The sequence below is a fragment of the Ammospiza nelsoni genome, chromosome 3 (assembly GCF_027579445.1).
Source record: "Ammospiza nelsoni isolate bAmmNel1 chromosome 3, bAmmNel1.pri, whole genome shotgun sequence".
In the NCBI taxonomy this organism is placed as follows: domain Eukaryota; kingdom Metazoa; phylum Chordata; class Aves; order Passeriformes; family Passerellidae; genus Ammospiza; species Ammospiza nelsoni.
In genome coordinates this window covers 57,477,761-57,495,684 of record NC_080635.1, presented here as the reverse complement: position 1 = coordinate 57,495,684, position 17,924 = coordinate 57,477,761, and the positions used below count along the sequence as shown (strand labels likewise).

The 17,924-nt window shown below is 39.6% G+C and overlaps 1 protein-coding gene across 3 annotated transcripts in view; it reads left to right on the top strand.

Annotated features, from left to right (window-relative positions):
* The first annotated feature begins 762 nt into the window (after nt 1-762).
* The window catches only part of PCMT1 (protein-L-isoaspartate (D-aspartate) O-methyltransferase), a 36,253-nt gene continuing 19,091 nt past the window's right edge, over nt 763-17,924 (top strand). For 2 of the 3 annotated variants that reach the window (XM_059467708.1, XM_059467709.1), the window contains exons 1-4: nt 763-1,021; nt 13,061-13,165; nt 14,298-14,329; nt 16,050-16,154. In XM_059467708.1, coding sequence (XP_059323691.1) covers nt 763-1,021; nt 13,061-13,165; nt 14,298-14,329; nt 16,050-16,154 — 501 coding nt within the window. The remainder of the gene's footprint in view (nt 1,022-13,060; nt 13,166-14,297; nt 14,330-16,049; nt 16,155-17,924) is intronic. The other variant, XM_059467710.1, reaches the window with a different exon arrangement.

The following is a 17,924-nucleotide window of genomic DNA, read 5'->3' as shown; positions in this document are numbered from 1 at the left end:
GGTAGATGCTCCTGTGAACCATCGGTGCTTTGGCGGCCTTTATCCAATGCAGGGCTATGCCAGCTCTCCATGTCCTTCCCCGCCGCCGCCATTCCCGCGCTGTTTCCCGGGCGCGGGTCGCACCGCCCTGCCCCTGCCCCTGCCCCGTCCCCGCCGCGGACACGCACGGGACACGCGGCTCCCGCGCGCCCTGACCAATCGCAGCCTCCAACACGTATGCCTGGCCCGCGCGGGCTGGCCGTGGCCAATAGGCGCGCCCCATGCAAAACACCGCGCCGGGAGACGCCGCTAATTGGCTCCGTCGCAAGGGCGGCGGGTCGCGCGCTGGGCCGGAGCCCGGAGCTGGCGGCGCAGCCACCGTGATGGGGCTCGCCCGCCCCGACACCGCCGGCTCCAGTACCCGGCGTGTACCGACTTGTGTCTCGGGAGTGGCGAAGGCCGGGGCAGGGGGAAAAGCGAAACGGCACCTCGGTGCGCACGCACTATCTCATTCATTAACAGAGCTCTTAAGTTCACATACCCGCGCCCCCAGATCCATTCCGCCCCGCCGCAGTTTCTGAGGGGAGGGCAGGACCGGGGTCTCGCCGCAGCGCGGGATCCAGGGCCCCGGCAACAAAACGCGCGGGCCGGGAGCAGCCGCTGTGCATCCCCGCCCCGGCGTGCGAGGATCCCCCACGCGTGCCCCTAGGCGCGGTGGGCGCGCATGCGCGGGGGAGGGGGCACCGCGCCGGCCGGCGGAGCGGCGGCGGCAGCGGCCGGGGCATGTCGGGCGCGCGGGGCGGTGGGCGCGTGGCCCCTCCCCTCGGCGAGCGCGCGGCAGCCGCAGCGGCGGCGGCCGCGGGAGGAGGCGGCGAGGAGGCGGCGCCTGTGTCGGCGCTGGAGGTTGTGTCCTTCCTGGGGAAGCTGCTGTGCGCAGTCGCGGCGCTGAAGGCGGCTCTGTACCTGCTCCGCAGAGTGTGCCTAGCGATGGCCTGGAAGTCGGGCGGCGCCAGCCACTCCGAGCTCATCCACAACCTCCGCAGTGAGTCTCGGGGCGGGGGCGCGGGCGGGCGGGGCTCCAGGGCTGCGGGGCGGCCGTTACCGGCCGCCCGGTGACCGTTAGCGACCGCGCGCTCCCGCCGCGCCCTCCCGACCCGCCGCCAACTGTCACGGGGAGCGGCACCGGCGCCCGGGCCGCGCGTGTCCGTGTTGTCCGTCCGTGTCTGTTTGTGCGTGTGTCTGTGTCCGACCGGGGGTGTGTCCGTGCGTGCCCGGCTGCTCGGGCGGGGGGTGTGTGTCCGGGCGGCGGCCGGTGTCGCAGGGCGGGCCGGGCTGTTGTTGCGGGAGGCAATGCGGCGGGCGGGGTGGCGCCGATGGCGGTCCCGGAGGGGAAGCGCCGTGCGGCGGCCGTGGCTGTTCCCTGCTCGCCGCGTCCCCCCCTCGCCGGCCCCGTTCCCGCTGCCTCGTTCCCGTCTGCCGTGTGCGAGCTGAGGCGGGGCCGCGGCGGCAGTGCCGGAGGGCCCGTGATCTCCGCACGCACCGGGATCGGCGCCCGTCTGGTCTGGTCTGGTCCGCTCCGGCCGGCCGGACTGGCGGTGTCGGCGGGCGCCCTCCGGGCTTTCAGGCCCGGGCTGAGCAACGCAGCGGGAGCCGCCCGGGTTCGGGAGTCGCGCCGAAGAGGCCGCGGCTGCTTGTGTTGGTAAAAGGGGCGTGTGGCGGCAGTCCCTCCGCCCCTCCCCGGCGGGGTCCCGAGTGGCTCCGCTCGAAGGGCTGGGCTGGGACCCAAGGGGAGAGGAGAGGAGAGGAGCGGAGCGGAGCTGTCGGGTTGAGGACTCGTGCTGTGACAGCCGAGCTTTGCGTGGCTGCCCGGCACCGGGCGCTCCCTTGTGCTCGCCCGGGATTTGTGCTGTCCCCGTGCTGAACGGGGAAGGTGTTGGGCGGGCGCTTCGTCGCCGATGTACTTCAGTACATCCTGAAGTCTGCAGGTCCTGAGATACAACACCTTCTTGCATTCGAAGCTTGCATTTTTCATATTAGAATAGAATTACCCTCTCTTATGTATACTTACAGTATTCTTCGTCTCTGCTCCTGGCCTTTTCCCTTTCTCTTCTCAAGTTTGCGTCCTAGATGTAAAAGGATGTAGATCTGGAGCCTGTATGATGACAGTTGCCTCCTATTTTAGTGATACTACAATACCACAGACAAGGTGGCCTCCTTGGTATTCTGGTGTCATAGGAGAATCACCCTTGTTGTTTTCTCCTTTTCTCTGCTTATGTTAGATCATCTGATTCTGTGGGGTTTCTCAGTATTTTCTTTTGAAAACTATCACATCCAGCAGAATAATACATGCTGAAGTGACTTTCAGCTTCCATGTAAAAACTACTAATTGTTGTAGAGTTTCATTGTAAAAATTCTCTTTAATAAATTGATATTTACTTCTCTAGTTACAAATGTTGCAATACATTTGTTTTGTTCTGCAACTGAAAGGGCTAGACATACTCTTTTAGTGAAATACTGTTCTCTTACACAGCAGGGAAAAATTTTTGATGTAAAAATCAATGTTAAACTCCAAAATACATCCAAAAAGCAATTACTGCCAGAATAGTCTATGACACTCAGAACCTGAAGGCAAAATCAGTTTCTTTGTTGCAGAAGACAATGACAGTTTTTCAACACATGGAAACTGGTTAGGGCGTTGCAAATGATGATGACAAAGCTGAAAACCATTGTAGTTAGTGTACAGCAATAGCTGTATAGGAAAAGGAAAGTAAAATAGAAGCGCTCAATATTGTAATCTCAAAGCATGCACTGATGGTAATTTCCCCCTCTCTGTTTTGCATATGCACGCCAAAATATTTTGAGGGGTGTTAAAAAGAGAAATAGTGGATTGGCAGTAAAATATTGTGGAAGCAAAGAGGCTTTTGGTCTTGCAGGGAGACTGTGTTGTCAGCTTCAATGGGACTCTGTTCATGTTGTGGGGCTTTATCAGTGCAGAGCAGCTGCTGAATTAAGGCGGTAACTTTCAAGTTAGAGTTCCTCAGGTTAGATGATACCTTGTTGCTAAAGTTGGGAACAGATTTAGAAGAAAGTACTGTTTAATGTGATACAGTTCTCCCAGATACATTTCAACCAACTTAAAAATTATTGGTTACAGAAAGACTACAATGTTCCATAGAATTCTTTTGGAGTAGTAGATCCTTCACAGTATTTTCGCCTCTCTAAAAACAGCTACATAGCATTTACAGCATTTTATGCTTAAAAGTAAAAATGCAAATTGGATATGGTTAATTTGATGTTGTCTACTGTTTGTCTTGTGTGGAACTTAGTAAATGTGTGTGTAATGTAATGTATATTTTGCATAACTTAAAATAATGCAGTATGCTTTCTTCTGCAGTGAATCCTGGTAGAGAGGTTCTTGCCCCTGCCCTTATGCCACAATTCTTCTCTTGACTGTTCTGATAGAATTCCTTGTGAGGGAGGGAGTGCTGTAAGACTGGGTCACTTTCTCATGGCTTGTGAAACACCAACATTTAAGCTCATCAATGTCTGTAAGCTGTTGTACTATTATGGTTAGAGAAGCAGTGAACTTGGTTCTGCATAAATGAGGGCTGAGGAGAATGGGAACTTTAATTAAAGTGGTTTTGCTTCCAAATAAAAACATCATTGGAAGATTCCTGTATGCTACATGTCCTTTTCCTTTAAAACAGAACAGCTATAAAGATTATTCTTAATTATAGGCTGTTGTTAAGAGTTGCTAGTGCTTCTGTTTTGTGGCAATAAAATTCTCCATTTTGTGACATTTGCTTTACTGCTCAATTTACTGTTGCCTTAATTATAGAACTAACTTTTCTGTAATGTAGCAATCATTGTGTTAGGCCAGTGACAAGTGATTTTACAGTGCAAATTTAGGCAATTATTCTTTATAGGCTGCATCTTTGCTGTCCTGTCTTAAAAGGGACAAAACTAATAAGGAGGGTCCCAGAACTTTGCATGTTTTTCAGCACATGCTTAGGGACAAGTGACTGAAGAATGTTACAGTAGATTGTTTTGTTGTTTTGATTTTTAACTTCTTGTTGCATTGTAAACATGATTTTGTGCTGTTAATTTGAGGCATCATAGATGCACGATTTGACATATGCAAAATAAACATGTTTAAAACATGCTCTTCACAACAAAAATGCTGTCCTTGAATTTGCTGTTGCTATGAGGTGTTCAGCTGCTTTGTTTCAGTGATTCTTGAAAGTACTTCTCATTTTTTAAAAATGCCTTATTTAAATCTGAATGATTCTTTCTTCATTAAAGCCTTAAAACAAATATTTTTCACCTTCACAGAATAATTATTAAAATATTTGCTTCTTCCCAACTGAAAATAGTTGAACATGTTCCTTCAAACTTGAGTAAACTTCTTCCTAAAATATATTTAAAGTAAGATCTTTTAGCAGACAACATTTCTAGGAAGCTCTCTAAATGCCGGTTACAGTAGGGTTAGAAATCATACTAAACAAAGAAATAATTACCTGTATTTAAATAAATAACTCTGACAGGAGATTTTTTTGAAATTATTCATCTGTCATATAGAGGTGCTGAGGAAGGAGGGAAAGAATTGGTGAGTTATTTACTGTTGTCTTGCTTACTGTTTTGATTCTAAGTCTGTAACTTTTTTCCCCTCTCTGTATTTTCAGCTCTCTGCTGATAGGTTACTACTAGGTCATTTCATCTGTCTTTCATACTTGGGCTTTTGCCAAGTCCTGCTACTTTACATGCCAGCATCTTAGAAATCAGCTTTTCTTTCCCAGCTGAAGGACACAACACTTGGTTCCCTGTCCAATTCACAAGCAATCGAAGTTCATTAAGTTTCCTTGTTGTGCCTTTTTCCTCCAGTCAATGTCATGCTGCCATAGGACAAACTTGCTTTGCTTATTTCTCTGAGCATCTTGTGTCAATGGTGTTTTCATCACATATACCTGCTCTTGAATCCACAGTTCTTAGAGAGAGGGAAGGTGAGTTAACTTGGCTGTGGCAGAAGTTGTTAACCATCTGTGGATCTGTTTCTTGTGACGTTCTTTTACCTTCCTCACCTAATAAACTTGTGTTGCAAAAGTTAGCAACTCTAATTTACAAGATTCCATAGAATTTTGCACCTCACATAAGATCAGGGTCTTAATTTTTCAGTGTGAATGATGCTTGAAATGATTATATATTCAAATATTATCAGGGTCTGAGAATTCTATTTTTAAATATGCTAAATGTATTTCTCAACGTGTTTTAATTATTTAGATTTGAAATAATTAAAAATGGCATCTTAGAATGCTTCGTCATGATGAAGGCTTATCTGCAATAAATCTGCACCTTTGGTGCAAGTTTCTGGCTGCTGAGGACAAATCTCTTTGGGAAATGCCATGAATGGGAAAGCATTGCATAGAGTAAGCATAAGTTAGGTTCAGCAAGCAGTAAACATTGGTTTTGTTTTGTTCATTTTCCTCTCTCATGTCTTTTCCCTTGGTTTATCAAAATCTCTTCTATCTCTGTCTGATTTTGCTTGAGGAAGAGTAATATAACTTGGATGAACGTGAGGAAGGGAAACAATAATGGAAAATTAAACCAAATGTAATGACTCCCCTGTATGAGCGCTTTTTCTGCCTGTTATGTGCATTCAGTGACCATTCCTTCCTTCATCATGAGTGTATTGCGGCTTCAGTGACTAAGCATTTTAACTTATGACCAGGTAGTGAAGTGGTTAGAAAGTGAACTATTTTTTTCAATTAAAAATTAACACATCCACTGATAAGTTAATTTAAGAATATCTAAAATTTCTTAAATTTAGTTCATGTCTCAGGTGCCAGGCTTGAAATCTGTGATGCTATTTTTTGGAGCATTGAGATTTAAAAAAATTTTTGTTAGCAAGTAATTTGAATAATCGCCTAAAGGAGTTTCTGTGAAACTTTTTTCTTTTTAAGTAAGATTTAAATATTTGCTAATGATTTGCCCATATCGGTGAAATGTGTTGAAGGAGTTTCTGTACCCTTGATCTTTTAAGAGGCAGGCCTTCAAGTAAATCAAGACAAATAGATATCCCAAATAATAGGAAATGAAAACAGAAAGAAGAAAAACCAATCTAAATTTAATAACATCATGTTTTATTGGTGTGTAAATTAAGATTGTGTTCTTAACTGGTTTTTTGTTGTTGGCATGTTTTTTGCACTTAATGTTAGACAGGCTGTCAATGTAATGTTAAAAACTTACCCATACTTTCCCAGAAACTTCCAAAATTCAGTGCATCAAAATCCAAGTCCTCAATCATTCAAGAAAAAAAGAGGGCATTTTTTGCTGATTATTTACATCACAAATCTTTATAACTCCTAAGAAATAATTTTAATTAAAAATATTTTGTTATTTTGCTTGATTGGAGAAATATTCACATCTAAAAATAAAAAATATGATTTTTTCCTGATGGTCTGAAGCTGCCTAGTAATCCATAGCAACATGGAAATGATACTGCATATGTGTCCGAAACAGGTCATTACTGCTGCATGTAGGCATTTTAGAAAGAGGGAATCCTCCATGGTTTAGCTTTAGTACAGCTCTAAGCTTTTCTTGTAATGCTAGTGTTTCTTTCATCCTGACGTAGTATCAGGAGATCACCAAGAGCTACTGGAAAGCCTAGAAAGAAATGTGTAATATTCATTTCTTTTGAGTTCTTTTGAGTGATTGTTGATGTGAATGTTATCCCTTAATGCCACAAAGTCATGTTCTTTAGTGCTACATAACACTTTAAATAATTTTATTAATTTTTTATTAGGATAATTGTATTAATGTTTTAATTTTGAATTTAAATTATCAACATTTGGCAAAAACTGAGTGAACTCTTTTAATGCTTGAGATCAGTAAACTGTGAACTTGTCTTGGACTGGCTGACTTGTGAGTTACATTTTAAGACTTCAGAACTTGAATACTTTAATAATGGACTTGAAGACAAAATAGTTCTAAATGCTTGCACTGTTGAAATACAGCTTCAGAAATCCTTCCTAATTTCTGCTAGTAGGACATTTCTTTGTCCTTTTGTCACAAGAGTCGGAGTTATATTTTGCTGATCTTCTGATCTTCCTCAGCTTTCATGTAGTATTAGTGCCTGTCTTAATGAAACCACCTTCATAATGACCAACTTCATGTGGTCTAGCTGCTGTCTTAGCAGCATTGGCTTTTCTGGAAGCTGCAGAGTGGCTGCATGGCATCTGCTCAGTAAGGTGTGAGATGTGCACCATCTGCTTCTTTACAGATCTGCTAAAGCTGGAAGTAGTTTTGCTGCAAGCCTTACTGTGAAAAGAGTTCCTGTCTATCTGTCTGATCCAGCTAACTTTATCTTGACCTTTGCAACACTTTTTCATTATTACTGATGGTTGTTGTCAGTTTGTACTGAACTCTTTAGTTTTGACTTCCCTTGTGACGTGTAAGTGAAGTTCAGCCTTCTCAAATGTTGAGGGATTGAGGAGTCCTTGGAGGATAAAGTCTCCCTCATCCACACATGAGTGTTAAACTTCATTGGAAAATGAGGTTCTATGTTTTTGCTGAAACCAACCCTAAAGTTATTTTTTTCTTTCATGTACTCCTCAAAGTTTCTTCATTCAGCTGCTGATACAGATTTAGATAAAATCAACATAATCATTATGATAAATCTGAGTACATGACAGAGAACAACTGTATAAATCTGTGTGCTAGAAGGCTGTGTTTAGCAGGCCTTTCTCCTCCCCCAGAGAAGAAAATGGTTAATACCAACTTGGCAACACTGCCCTATGGTAGGAGGGAGCAATACAGCTGTGGTTAAATTGTCTAAATTAGTTAACTGTAGCCTTTCATATCCATGAAAATGAATAGAAAACTCTTACCTGTTACACCAAAGTGGATGGGTTGTTTTTGAAGGTGATCCTTATTAAATAGGGAAGGAATACTACCTTAAAGTAAAAGTGAAATGTTCACAGATAAGTTTGTATTTAATTGAAGCTTGAGGCTGTATGCTAGTTTGTGTTGAGCCCAGCTTATGATTCCTGTTTTATGTCTGCAGGTTTTGAGTAGCATTTAAATGGTAATTGAATATTTATTATTATTGCTCCAATTTTTTAAAAATTTCTGTCACTTTGGAATTTTCATGGGACTTGATATTTGTGTTTCATTTCTGGGCTGTAAAATTAACTCTGATGGACTTGTGCTTTCCTCAGTCTTTGTGTGGTTGTGTCCCTGAATGATAGACTCTCAAGTGATTCCTTCCTGTGAGCTGCATGCAACCTCCTGTTTGGATATTGTGAATCCAAATCACAGTGAAAATAGATGGACAGCTGAATGTTTGAGGCAGATAGCTGTTAAATTGTCAGCAAAGCACAAGAAATTTGCATGTACAAGTGGTATAAGAAACACTTGTTTACAAACACCTACTTTCAATTTATTTAGCACAAAGAGCTTTGTATGGTTTGGGTCAGTGTCTGTTACTGGATTTTAGGGTGCTGATGCATCACTTCTTGTTCTAAGTGCTTTCTTTGTGTTTATGCTTTACAGTGAAATCTTCCTATGCTCATTACTAAATAAAATTCTATTAACTGAACCACATCCTTTCCCATATTTTTTCTTCCTCTGCGCAAACAAAAAGACCCGGACTTTAAAAATGTTGGTTGGTCAGGTGCTTAAAGCCAACAATCTTCATATTGCTTGCAAATCATGCTGTGGTTCTGTTCCAGCCCATTCTCCTCTGGAAAGCTGCTAGCTGGTTTTCATGGGTCAGGTGGAGACTGTCACTTGACAGTGTCCTGCACTATATCCATATCTTTAAAAGTGCATGGATTAGACGGGTGCACCACTTGTTAGATAAGGCTGGCTGGTAGCACTGAAAATAGTTGTGGTCCAAAGCTCTATGTTCAGGTGTAGGCTGTGATGAATGGTGTTCCTCAGGGGTTGGCACTTGGACTGGTGTTGTTTAACATCCTTGTCATTGACATTGACAGTGGGATCAAGTGCACTCTCTGCAAGTTTGTGGAGAGCAAACTGTCCTGCATCAGAAGTGTCATGGCCAGCAGGGCAAGGGAGGCAATTCTATTCCTCTGCTCTGCCCTGGTGGGACCTGGAGTGCTGCATCTAGTTCTGGGACCCCTAACATAAGAAGGAACTAGTTGACCTTGAAGGATTCTAACCCAAACCATTCTATGATTTGTCACATCAGTAATTTCTGTCTACATGAATGAATCTTTTGTAGCATAAAGCTGTATGTGCTTTGCATCATGCCTTAAGATCTCTGTATGATTTCAAAATATCACTGTTTCACTGAAAATTCATCTTCCTAAGCAAAGTATTCTGCAGTGGTTATGGAGAAAGTAACCTAAGAAACTGAACTATGTGGATGCTGAAGTAGTTGCACTACTTGTGGATCTTGAAGTAGTAAATGGTTTTGGGATCTGCAGTCAGCCGCAGGAGGAGTTTGAGTAGGTGTTGTGGTTTGTATAGTAAGCTTGTGTGCTGGATCATGTGGCAGTGACACATCCTCTTTTCTGATCTGGAAGCCGGTGTTGGGTAAATGTTGAATGCGAGTATTTTATGGCTTGGTTAGAAACGTGTTTGGTCAACAGTCAGGATACTGTCAGTGAGGTAGGCCATTCTTTGAAACATAAGCACTTCAGTAGTGCATTTGTTGCTAAATAAAAGACAAAATAAAAAGATAGGTTGTTTACTTGTTGGAAGTCCATGGTGCCTTCTCAGACTCTTCTTTCCTTGCTCTCTGACAGCCAACTGCTCAGTTTCCCAGGTTACATTCAGTGTTATATTCCCACCTTCAAGTCCAAGGACTGCTCTGAGCTCTTTTCCTGTTTTCATGGTGTTATTTGTGGAAAAGAGGCAGACCAGAGAGAGTTTTCAAAACATGCTCCAATTATGTCAAGTTGTCATTGCCACAGCCTCTGCACAGCGTAACTCTTGAACTTGGCAGGCAGTGCTCCACTGTGAAGGACTTACTTTTCAGCTTCAGCCCTTTGAAGCTTGGAAGTTGTGCTGATATAACTCTGTTTTATTTGAGTTTACTTTTTATTTCAAGCCGTCTGTGTGTTTGTGCATTATCTTTGCTTGTAAACACTTGAATATCTGATTTGTTTGCAGTACAAACTGATTACCATTCTTGAAACCCAACAGTCTCCTCAAGGAGAGACTTCTATACATGTTAAAATTGGAAAGGATATTCTACTATGCATTTAATTGGGAATTATTTTCTTGCAATATACAGCTTCGCTTTAAGATTTAGAAAATTGTTTTAGTTAACATCTTATTAATTTTTTTATTGTTTTGGTTTTTTGGTAGAGATGGCATGAAATTAGAATGTCTTCTTTGCAATATAAGCTTCTATTATTGGCTTCTTTAGGGGATATACTTGTTTTCTGGCCTTAATTGAGAATTTGATAGAGACACGTTTCAGGTAGAATTAAGATCCTGGCTGCGGGTCATCTTGGGACTGACTATGGCAGGAAAGAAAGGACTTTTTTGGAGATTGGTACTTTACAGTTATTATGTTTCTCTATATTCAGCTGTGAGACTGAGGAAAAAAATCTTGTTGTTATCAACACAATAAAAATGTTAACTAAGTCAATATTGACTTTTTTGTTTAGGGCTTGATTGTTTTTCTTAATTCCCACCTAAAATTTGATGAAGTTTCCATTGTATAATAAGCAAATTTGAAAAGCAGACTTAATCTGTGGCGGGGTAGCTGAGAGAGAGTTGGTTTTTTTGAGGATGGAGCATTATTCAATAATTGAAATAAATAGCTGACAGCAGATTCAGCTTCTTCCACAGGTTCTGAGTATGGGTAACTTTCTTAAATTCTTATTTACTGAGGAAAAGATTACAATAATGAAAGGCAATACAACAGTCAGCAAGTCTCATGATTGTTTGCTGAATGAGAGCATCCTGAATGCTCAAATCTGTAAAATATTTGTAGTTTCTGTTTTCAGGGCTTTTTTGTAATTTGCCTGTCAATGCAAGTGTTTTATTTGGTACTTTTATGTACTTTGACTGGACCTAAGTTTTGTGAAATTAGAGAAGGTTCTTGGCCTTATCATAGGGCCCTGCAGTTGCACTTCCAAGATGTTCTTTTTGTTCTTCTTGTTCTTTGCACGCTTATTCCAAAAGGCACAAAAGGAAAGAGCAGGTGACTGCCTATAGTTCTAGAATATATGCACCTATCTGCATGTAAAGAAATAAATCACTATTTTAGACCTTTTGTGAGTGCTTCTCAGCTATTGCTTTTGACATCTCTTCAGCCTCCTAGAGCCTTTATCTCCTCACTTCTGTTATAATTAGACTTACTTATTCTTCTTTTTTTAAAGTATATTTCATTTGGAGGTACTAACCTCTTAGTGATTCCTAATGAGACTCAAAGAGTAAAAGTTTGATTTTTGTATCTAAGCTTTGTTCACAGAACTGCTTTACAACTAATCCAATTAATTTCTAGTGGTCAGGGAAAGCATTTTTTTCCTTAGTAGCCTCTGTTGTTAGTGCCAATGTATTAATGGATTGATTTGTTTGTTTTCTTTTGGGTACAATTTTGCTCAGCAAGTAAACTTATGAACTGCTGCAAATGCCTGCTGGCTCAGATACTAGAACTGCTGTAGTCTTCAGTTCAAAATGAAGTCAAAGAACAGGATAGATCTAATATGTGGGGACTGTGAGTGGAGTGTATGCTTTTTCTGGGACTTAGCAGATACAGAAATATTTCTAAAAAAATAATATATTTTAAAATAAGAATTGCTTTCCTTAAAATTTTCCTTAGTAATAGTATATTTGTTTTGCAGTTCTATGTGATACTTTGTCTTCAGACCAAAAAGAAATATGATCTGAGGAGTTATTTTCCTTTCTGAATTCAAGTCTGTGTTATATAGGATAATTAATTCTGGACACAGATAGTAGATAAGAAAAGAAGACAGGAAAATCCCATGATTAATAGGTGTAGTTGGGAGTATCCAGTAAACAGTCAGTAAAGTCTCTGCAGAAGTTAGCCCATTCCTGGGGTGTATTTTTTCAAAAAAACCCACTGGTGCAACTTCAGGACAGTCTTACACAAGTTCCATAATCTGATTTTCACGTTTTGGGTTAGATATTAATAGTGCTTAAATGAACTCTTTTTTTCCCTTTTAAAGTATAATTTTGCAAATAAATCCTTATTTAAGGAAAGGAGTTAATGAAGCAATCCATCATTGGAATGTCTGTTATTTGTAGTTTATATAGTCTATTAATAAAAGTTAATTAGTTAATTTTTTCCACTTGTTTTCCAGAGTTTTCTGTTATTCATTAATGGCTCTTGAGAACTTCAAAAAAATAGAATTAACAATGTTTTAAAAAACTTCAATAAAACAGCAAGAAAAAATGGCTGCTTCTGACATTTTACATGCATGTGCATTTATATTTTATTTTGAAAAGTGAAAAAAGATTGAGAGTGTTTTGATATAAAAACTTTTTGGCCTTAGTCTGCACCAGCATAAGAATTCAGATTCTGTGGGAGTTTCTTAACAAAAGGATTTTTTTTCTTTGCTAACACAAGACAAACAGATCTGGAAACTAAAGTACTGAGCAATGATGCTTCAACTTAACATTTCTAACTTGCTTTTGTATATCTTTCAATAATTACTTGTATGGCTTCTTAGAAATATGAAGTCTATCTTGTTTGGTGTGTATAGTAGCACTGATTTCTTACTGACTGTATTTTCAGGATTTATCAAAGGTGTGCATGAAGTTGAGTTTTTCTAGGGGGTAGATCTCTGCAAGTGATTTCAGGAAAGCATTTGTAACTGCTGGGAAAGTCTTGTTCACCGATCACTGGCTTAAGCATCATTTGGTCTCTGGGCTCCAGATTGAATTTTAGTATCACAGAAGGGTTTGGGCTGGAAGGGACCTTTAAGGATGATGTAGTCCAACCCTTGCCATGGCCAGTATGATGAGGGCAAGATCTGTGTAAGGCCCATGATTTCTCACAATGCTGTGTATATGTTAACACATTTCACAGACTTCTGCACTGCAGAAGAAACAATGCCTTCATTTTTATATATTTGTTTGTTTATAGAAAATGGAATAATCAAAACAGACAAGGTATTTGAAGTAATGCTGGCTACAGACCGCTGCCACTATGCAAAATACAACCCCTACATGGACTCCCCACAGTCTATAGGTAAGAGCATCTTGCAAAAGTGATTGAGATTGTTTTCATTTGTGCAACTGTGGCTGCTTTTGTCATTTATGTGTTAAGAATGTGAAAATATTTTTTTTAGTTTGGAATGTTGTTTAGTTCTTCATCAATTTATTGCATACCTTTTAACTAAGCTTCAATTTCCTGTGGAATGCAGTTGGCATATTTGGATACATCAGGTAGAGAGGTGTTTTTCAAGTATGTGTAAATATGTGTTTGTTTTTCAAACCACAGCAATTTGTGATGGTGCAACTGATGAAAATACGTAAAAATAATTTGCATCCAGTTTATGGTAGAAACATTCCCTATCTTTACAGAAATTCTTCAGTTGGGACTAATGCAAAGTTTCTTAAACCATTATGTGAAATATTTAAAAATAGGCTTTGAATTGGCAGGTCTACTGATACAACAGTAATTTAATTTCCCATCCAGGTCCCAGTTTTATCTTTCCAAGACAAGAGAATGAGCTATGTAAATGTATTAATTTCTTTTTTCTTGATCTTCTCCCTGCCTTTAATTGTATGTAATGAGTGAATTTTATTAGGATTTTGTTAGTTATATAGAAAAATTAAAAAATATTTTGCGATACATACTCAAAAGCTTACATATCTTTACAGAAACAAATATAGGTGAGTGTTCCTCCCATTCTTGTAGGTGTTTGTTCTCATTTGTTGTTTGCAAAACACACAAGGTTGTTCTCCAGATGTTCTATGGTCTCCACTACATGAAACTCAAACAAACAAATTCAGGTTTTTACATAGGGGCTGACTAAAAAGGAGTTACATTATTTGGGGAGACACTACTCTTCTGAATTAAGCCTGCTTGCTCAGTATGAGATATTCATTCAATGTGTAGTGACAAAATGGAAATTGTAACTGAGATCAAGGATAAAACCTTTTTTTTTTTTTCCTGTCCAGAATGGACACAACGTAGCTTTCAGCTGAGGTACTATAACTCAGTTCTGATGTAGAGTACCTGTGTAACTGCAGAGTGTGGATGTTGTACCCTGAGTGAGAGTGACAGTGAAGGTGTTGCACTTTGCAGTCAAGGTAATAAAGATTGTAAGGTTGCTGTCTGAAAAACAATTAACATCTTCCATTCTCTTGTTTTACAGGTTTCCAAGCAACAATCAGTGCTCCACACATGGTAAGCTTTAAACTAGGTGATTAGTATAGTGATTTTATAAACATCCAGGTGCTTTTGAAATAAAATATTTACCCTAGTAAATTTAATGAGCAGTTGATTGCAGTGACACTTTGGTGAACTGCTTACTGTGAGGAAGTAGAAGAGATTGATCAAGACTTTTCTTGCAGATGTACAGTAATAGGATGAGGGGTAGTGGGGAAAAAAATGTAACATAGGAAATTCTGATTAGTTTCTTGATTAAAAAAAAAAACTGTGAGGGTAGTTAAGCACTGAAACAGGCTTTGCAGCTTGTGGAAATTTGTTCTTTGATACACAAATAAGCTGACGAAACAGGGTTCTAATCAGCTTAATTTAAAATGTCCATGTATTGAAATAGGACTGGACCAGAAGATATCCAGAGATCTTTCCATTAGAAATTACTTTTTAATATATAAAATCAGAACTCAGGAGTGAATGACAGTGATTCCTATAGTATGGTACTGCGGTAATGCCTTGAAATCTTTGGACAGGAAAAAAGATACATTGTACTGAGTTGCAGGGCTTTTTTTTGCCAAGTGTTTTGTGACCAGGGTGAGTGTTCCAGTTGGGATTTCAGTGCATGCATCTAACCCAGATATAATTTTTCTGTCTTTCTTTATTTGAGATGAAAAGTGACTAGAAGCAAGTATTTTGTCTTTGCAGTGTTTGGAAGGTGTCAAATCATGGTAAAAGTCTGCTTCTCTTGACTAAAAACTGTGTAGTTGGCTTAGAATTTACCTAGTTATCAATATTAAAAAAACAGGAATTTTGTATAGAGATGTTAACAATATTATTCAAGAAAAGACCAAAAAAGGTACTGTTGCTAAGAGGAAAAATAAATAATAATTATGCTTCAAAATCAAGTCCCCATAAGTCATTATTTTTCCAATGCTTAGCACTAGTAGTGTATGGAGTGTTAGAGCAAAAAGGTAATATATCCTCTAAGCAAATATTAACAAAGAATCTTCTATCAGAGAATATTCTAATTATTTATATTTTCTGGGTGGGATGGATTAAGCTGAAAGAGTGCCATAATGGCTGTCTCTGAAACACAAAAGAACAAATTAGTTTTTTAATGTGCAGCCTACTCTTAGTTTGTGTACTGCTCTACCACACAGCAAAAGTTATCAAGTGTGTCTATAGACTACTTCAGTTCATCCATGAGCCTGGCTATCTGCCTTTGTAAGAGATGACTGCTTTTTCCTATTCTTTGATTCAGTAAGTCTGCAGGTAATACAGGAGGTAGTTTTAATAGCCATTTTCCTTGATGCTCTAGAACTGCCTTCTTTTGTACCAGGATATTCCAATGCATATAGCATAATGATAAACTAAATTCTTTATTGGCCATATGCTGCCAGAATATTAAGAGTCGCCAGACCTGAGGAGAAATAAACTGATTTATAGTGTTTTTCCTAATATATAAATAGAGTCTATGCTAGAAGCATAAATGGTCAGATGAGGCTTTGTATATGAATACTAACAAAAAAAAATACACTCATGAAATTTATTGAAGCCAATGAAATAAAAATTATATAATATAGTTAACTCCTTTCCCGCCCCCATTTTTTGTAATAGAAATAATTCTGAAATTTCTTAGACAAATGCTCAGGGCATTTCCCAAAATCTCTGAAGAAATTAACATATGTTGAGTAAAACAGACACTTAAAATAATTTGACATTTTCTCTCTCTGTGTTCTCTTAGCATGCATACGCACTTGAACTTCTATCCGATCAGCTGCATGAAGGAGCCAAAGCACTTGATGTAGGATCTGGAAGTGGAATTCTTACAGCGTGCTTTTCGCGAATGGTGAGTTGTTCAGTTTAATCATTGATCATCAGAACTGCTTAGACTCAAGTGTAACTCTGAATTACAGAGCAAAAAAAAGCATCCTTCATAATCCACTGAAGTATACTGTACAGAAAATAATTTACTCTCCTGGGTGTGATTGGTACCCATTTCTTATGGTAGCTGATAGTAGATGTTCAAGTTAAGTAGCCCAATAAATTGTGTAATGGTGAAGAAACCCCCTAGTGAGGAAGTTTAGGGTTTTTGGATTGTTTTGGGTTTTTTTTAATGATTGAATTTTAGTTGTTGCTTTATATCTTGAAGGAAGAAGGTGTTTGTCTTGAACAGTTCAAAATTTTATTCTCTTGTGTGGCTGTGCATGTTCTCATTGTGATAAATTGTCATGGATTCCTGTTACAATGAGAGTTTAGTGAGGCATAAAAGAATCTTATTTCCACAGGAAAATATCTTGTGTCTATAATAAATTGTCTTTTAATTTAATTGCTTTCTTTTCTTGTTATATTGCACAAGCATTACTGTCCATTTAACCTTTTTAAAGTTAGATATTAATTTGAATTTTACATCTTTGCCAAGTAACTTAATCTCAGTTGTGTTATTCAACACCCGTACCTAAGGAATTTTCTGTGTTCTTCCCTATCTTACATTGGGAAAAAAAAGATGGAAAAAAAATAGATTAAAAAATTTGGATTTTAGTGGCTGTAGCTATTGTATTCTTAGACTGATTCATGAAAAGGAATATAATCAGTTCTTCTTTCTCTGTTCCAGGGCTTTATAATTGCTTTATGATTAGTAGAGACCTTCATTAAACTGCCAACTAGATTTTTTTGTTTTGTCTTTCTGCAAAGTTAATTTGAAATGTGTTGATACATATGATAATTTCTCATTTAGGTTTCTTTGCTACTTAATTTTCTGTTTTGAAGCACCGATCTGAGTCTATAATCACTTCTGTTTCCCAGTGTTAAGAGTTAGCTGAGAGTGTTTAGGACTGGGCCATGCACTTGCTAAAGTATTTAGGTTTCTAAGTGTTAGCTGCAAAATCTGGAGAAAAAAAAAAGTAGTTGAAATAAGTTAACCAAACTGCAGTTTAGAGGAAATCTTAAATGGCACATAATTCAACTTGCTGCCTATTATTTTTGATCTGTGAAGTCAGTAATCAAATGGTAGCATGGGAACGCCAATCCTACAAGCATTAAAGCTTCTGTCCAGAAAAATATGTATTTCTCACTGAAGTTATGAATGAATAAAGGAATAGCCATTTTCAATAGGATGTGCTAAATTGTAGTTGTCCACTTTTTTCTACTAAAACAAGCTGTGGAAAAGTCAGAATCAGCACAAAAAGAAAATCTCTTACCTAATTTCCTGAAATTAATCCTGCTATCTTTTTATTGCCATATGAATGTTATGTGCCTCTTAAGAATCCTCCTTGGTTGTTTGCATTGGAATGGCTTACAGATGTGTGTCATGAAAAATTGAGTAAATGCTTTCATTCTGCTTGAAAGTTTTGTTAGCACTACTGTTAGCACTGCTAACAGTAACAAAAGCTTGAAAGAAGTTACAGATGATTGGGAATACAAGCATCATAAAGTCACTCCAGGACAAAGTATATTATGGGAATTAATGGTAGAGTGTTTTGCCACAAAAATTCAGTTGGAGACGTGCTTTTTGTGACTGCTGATGTTGCTTCTCAGTCTAACTGAGATCTAGAATTAGTAGCTCACATTTGTGGCACAAGCACCTCAGTGCTCATGGATGACAACTTTACTCTTATGA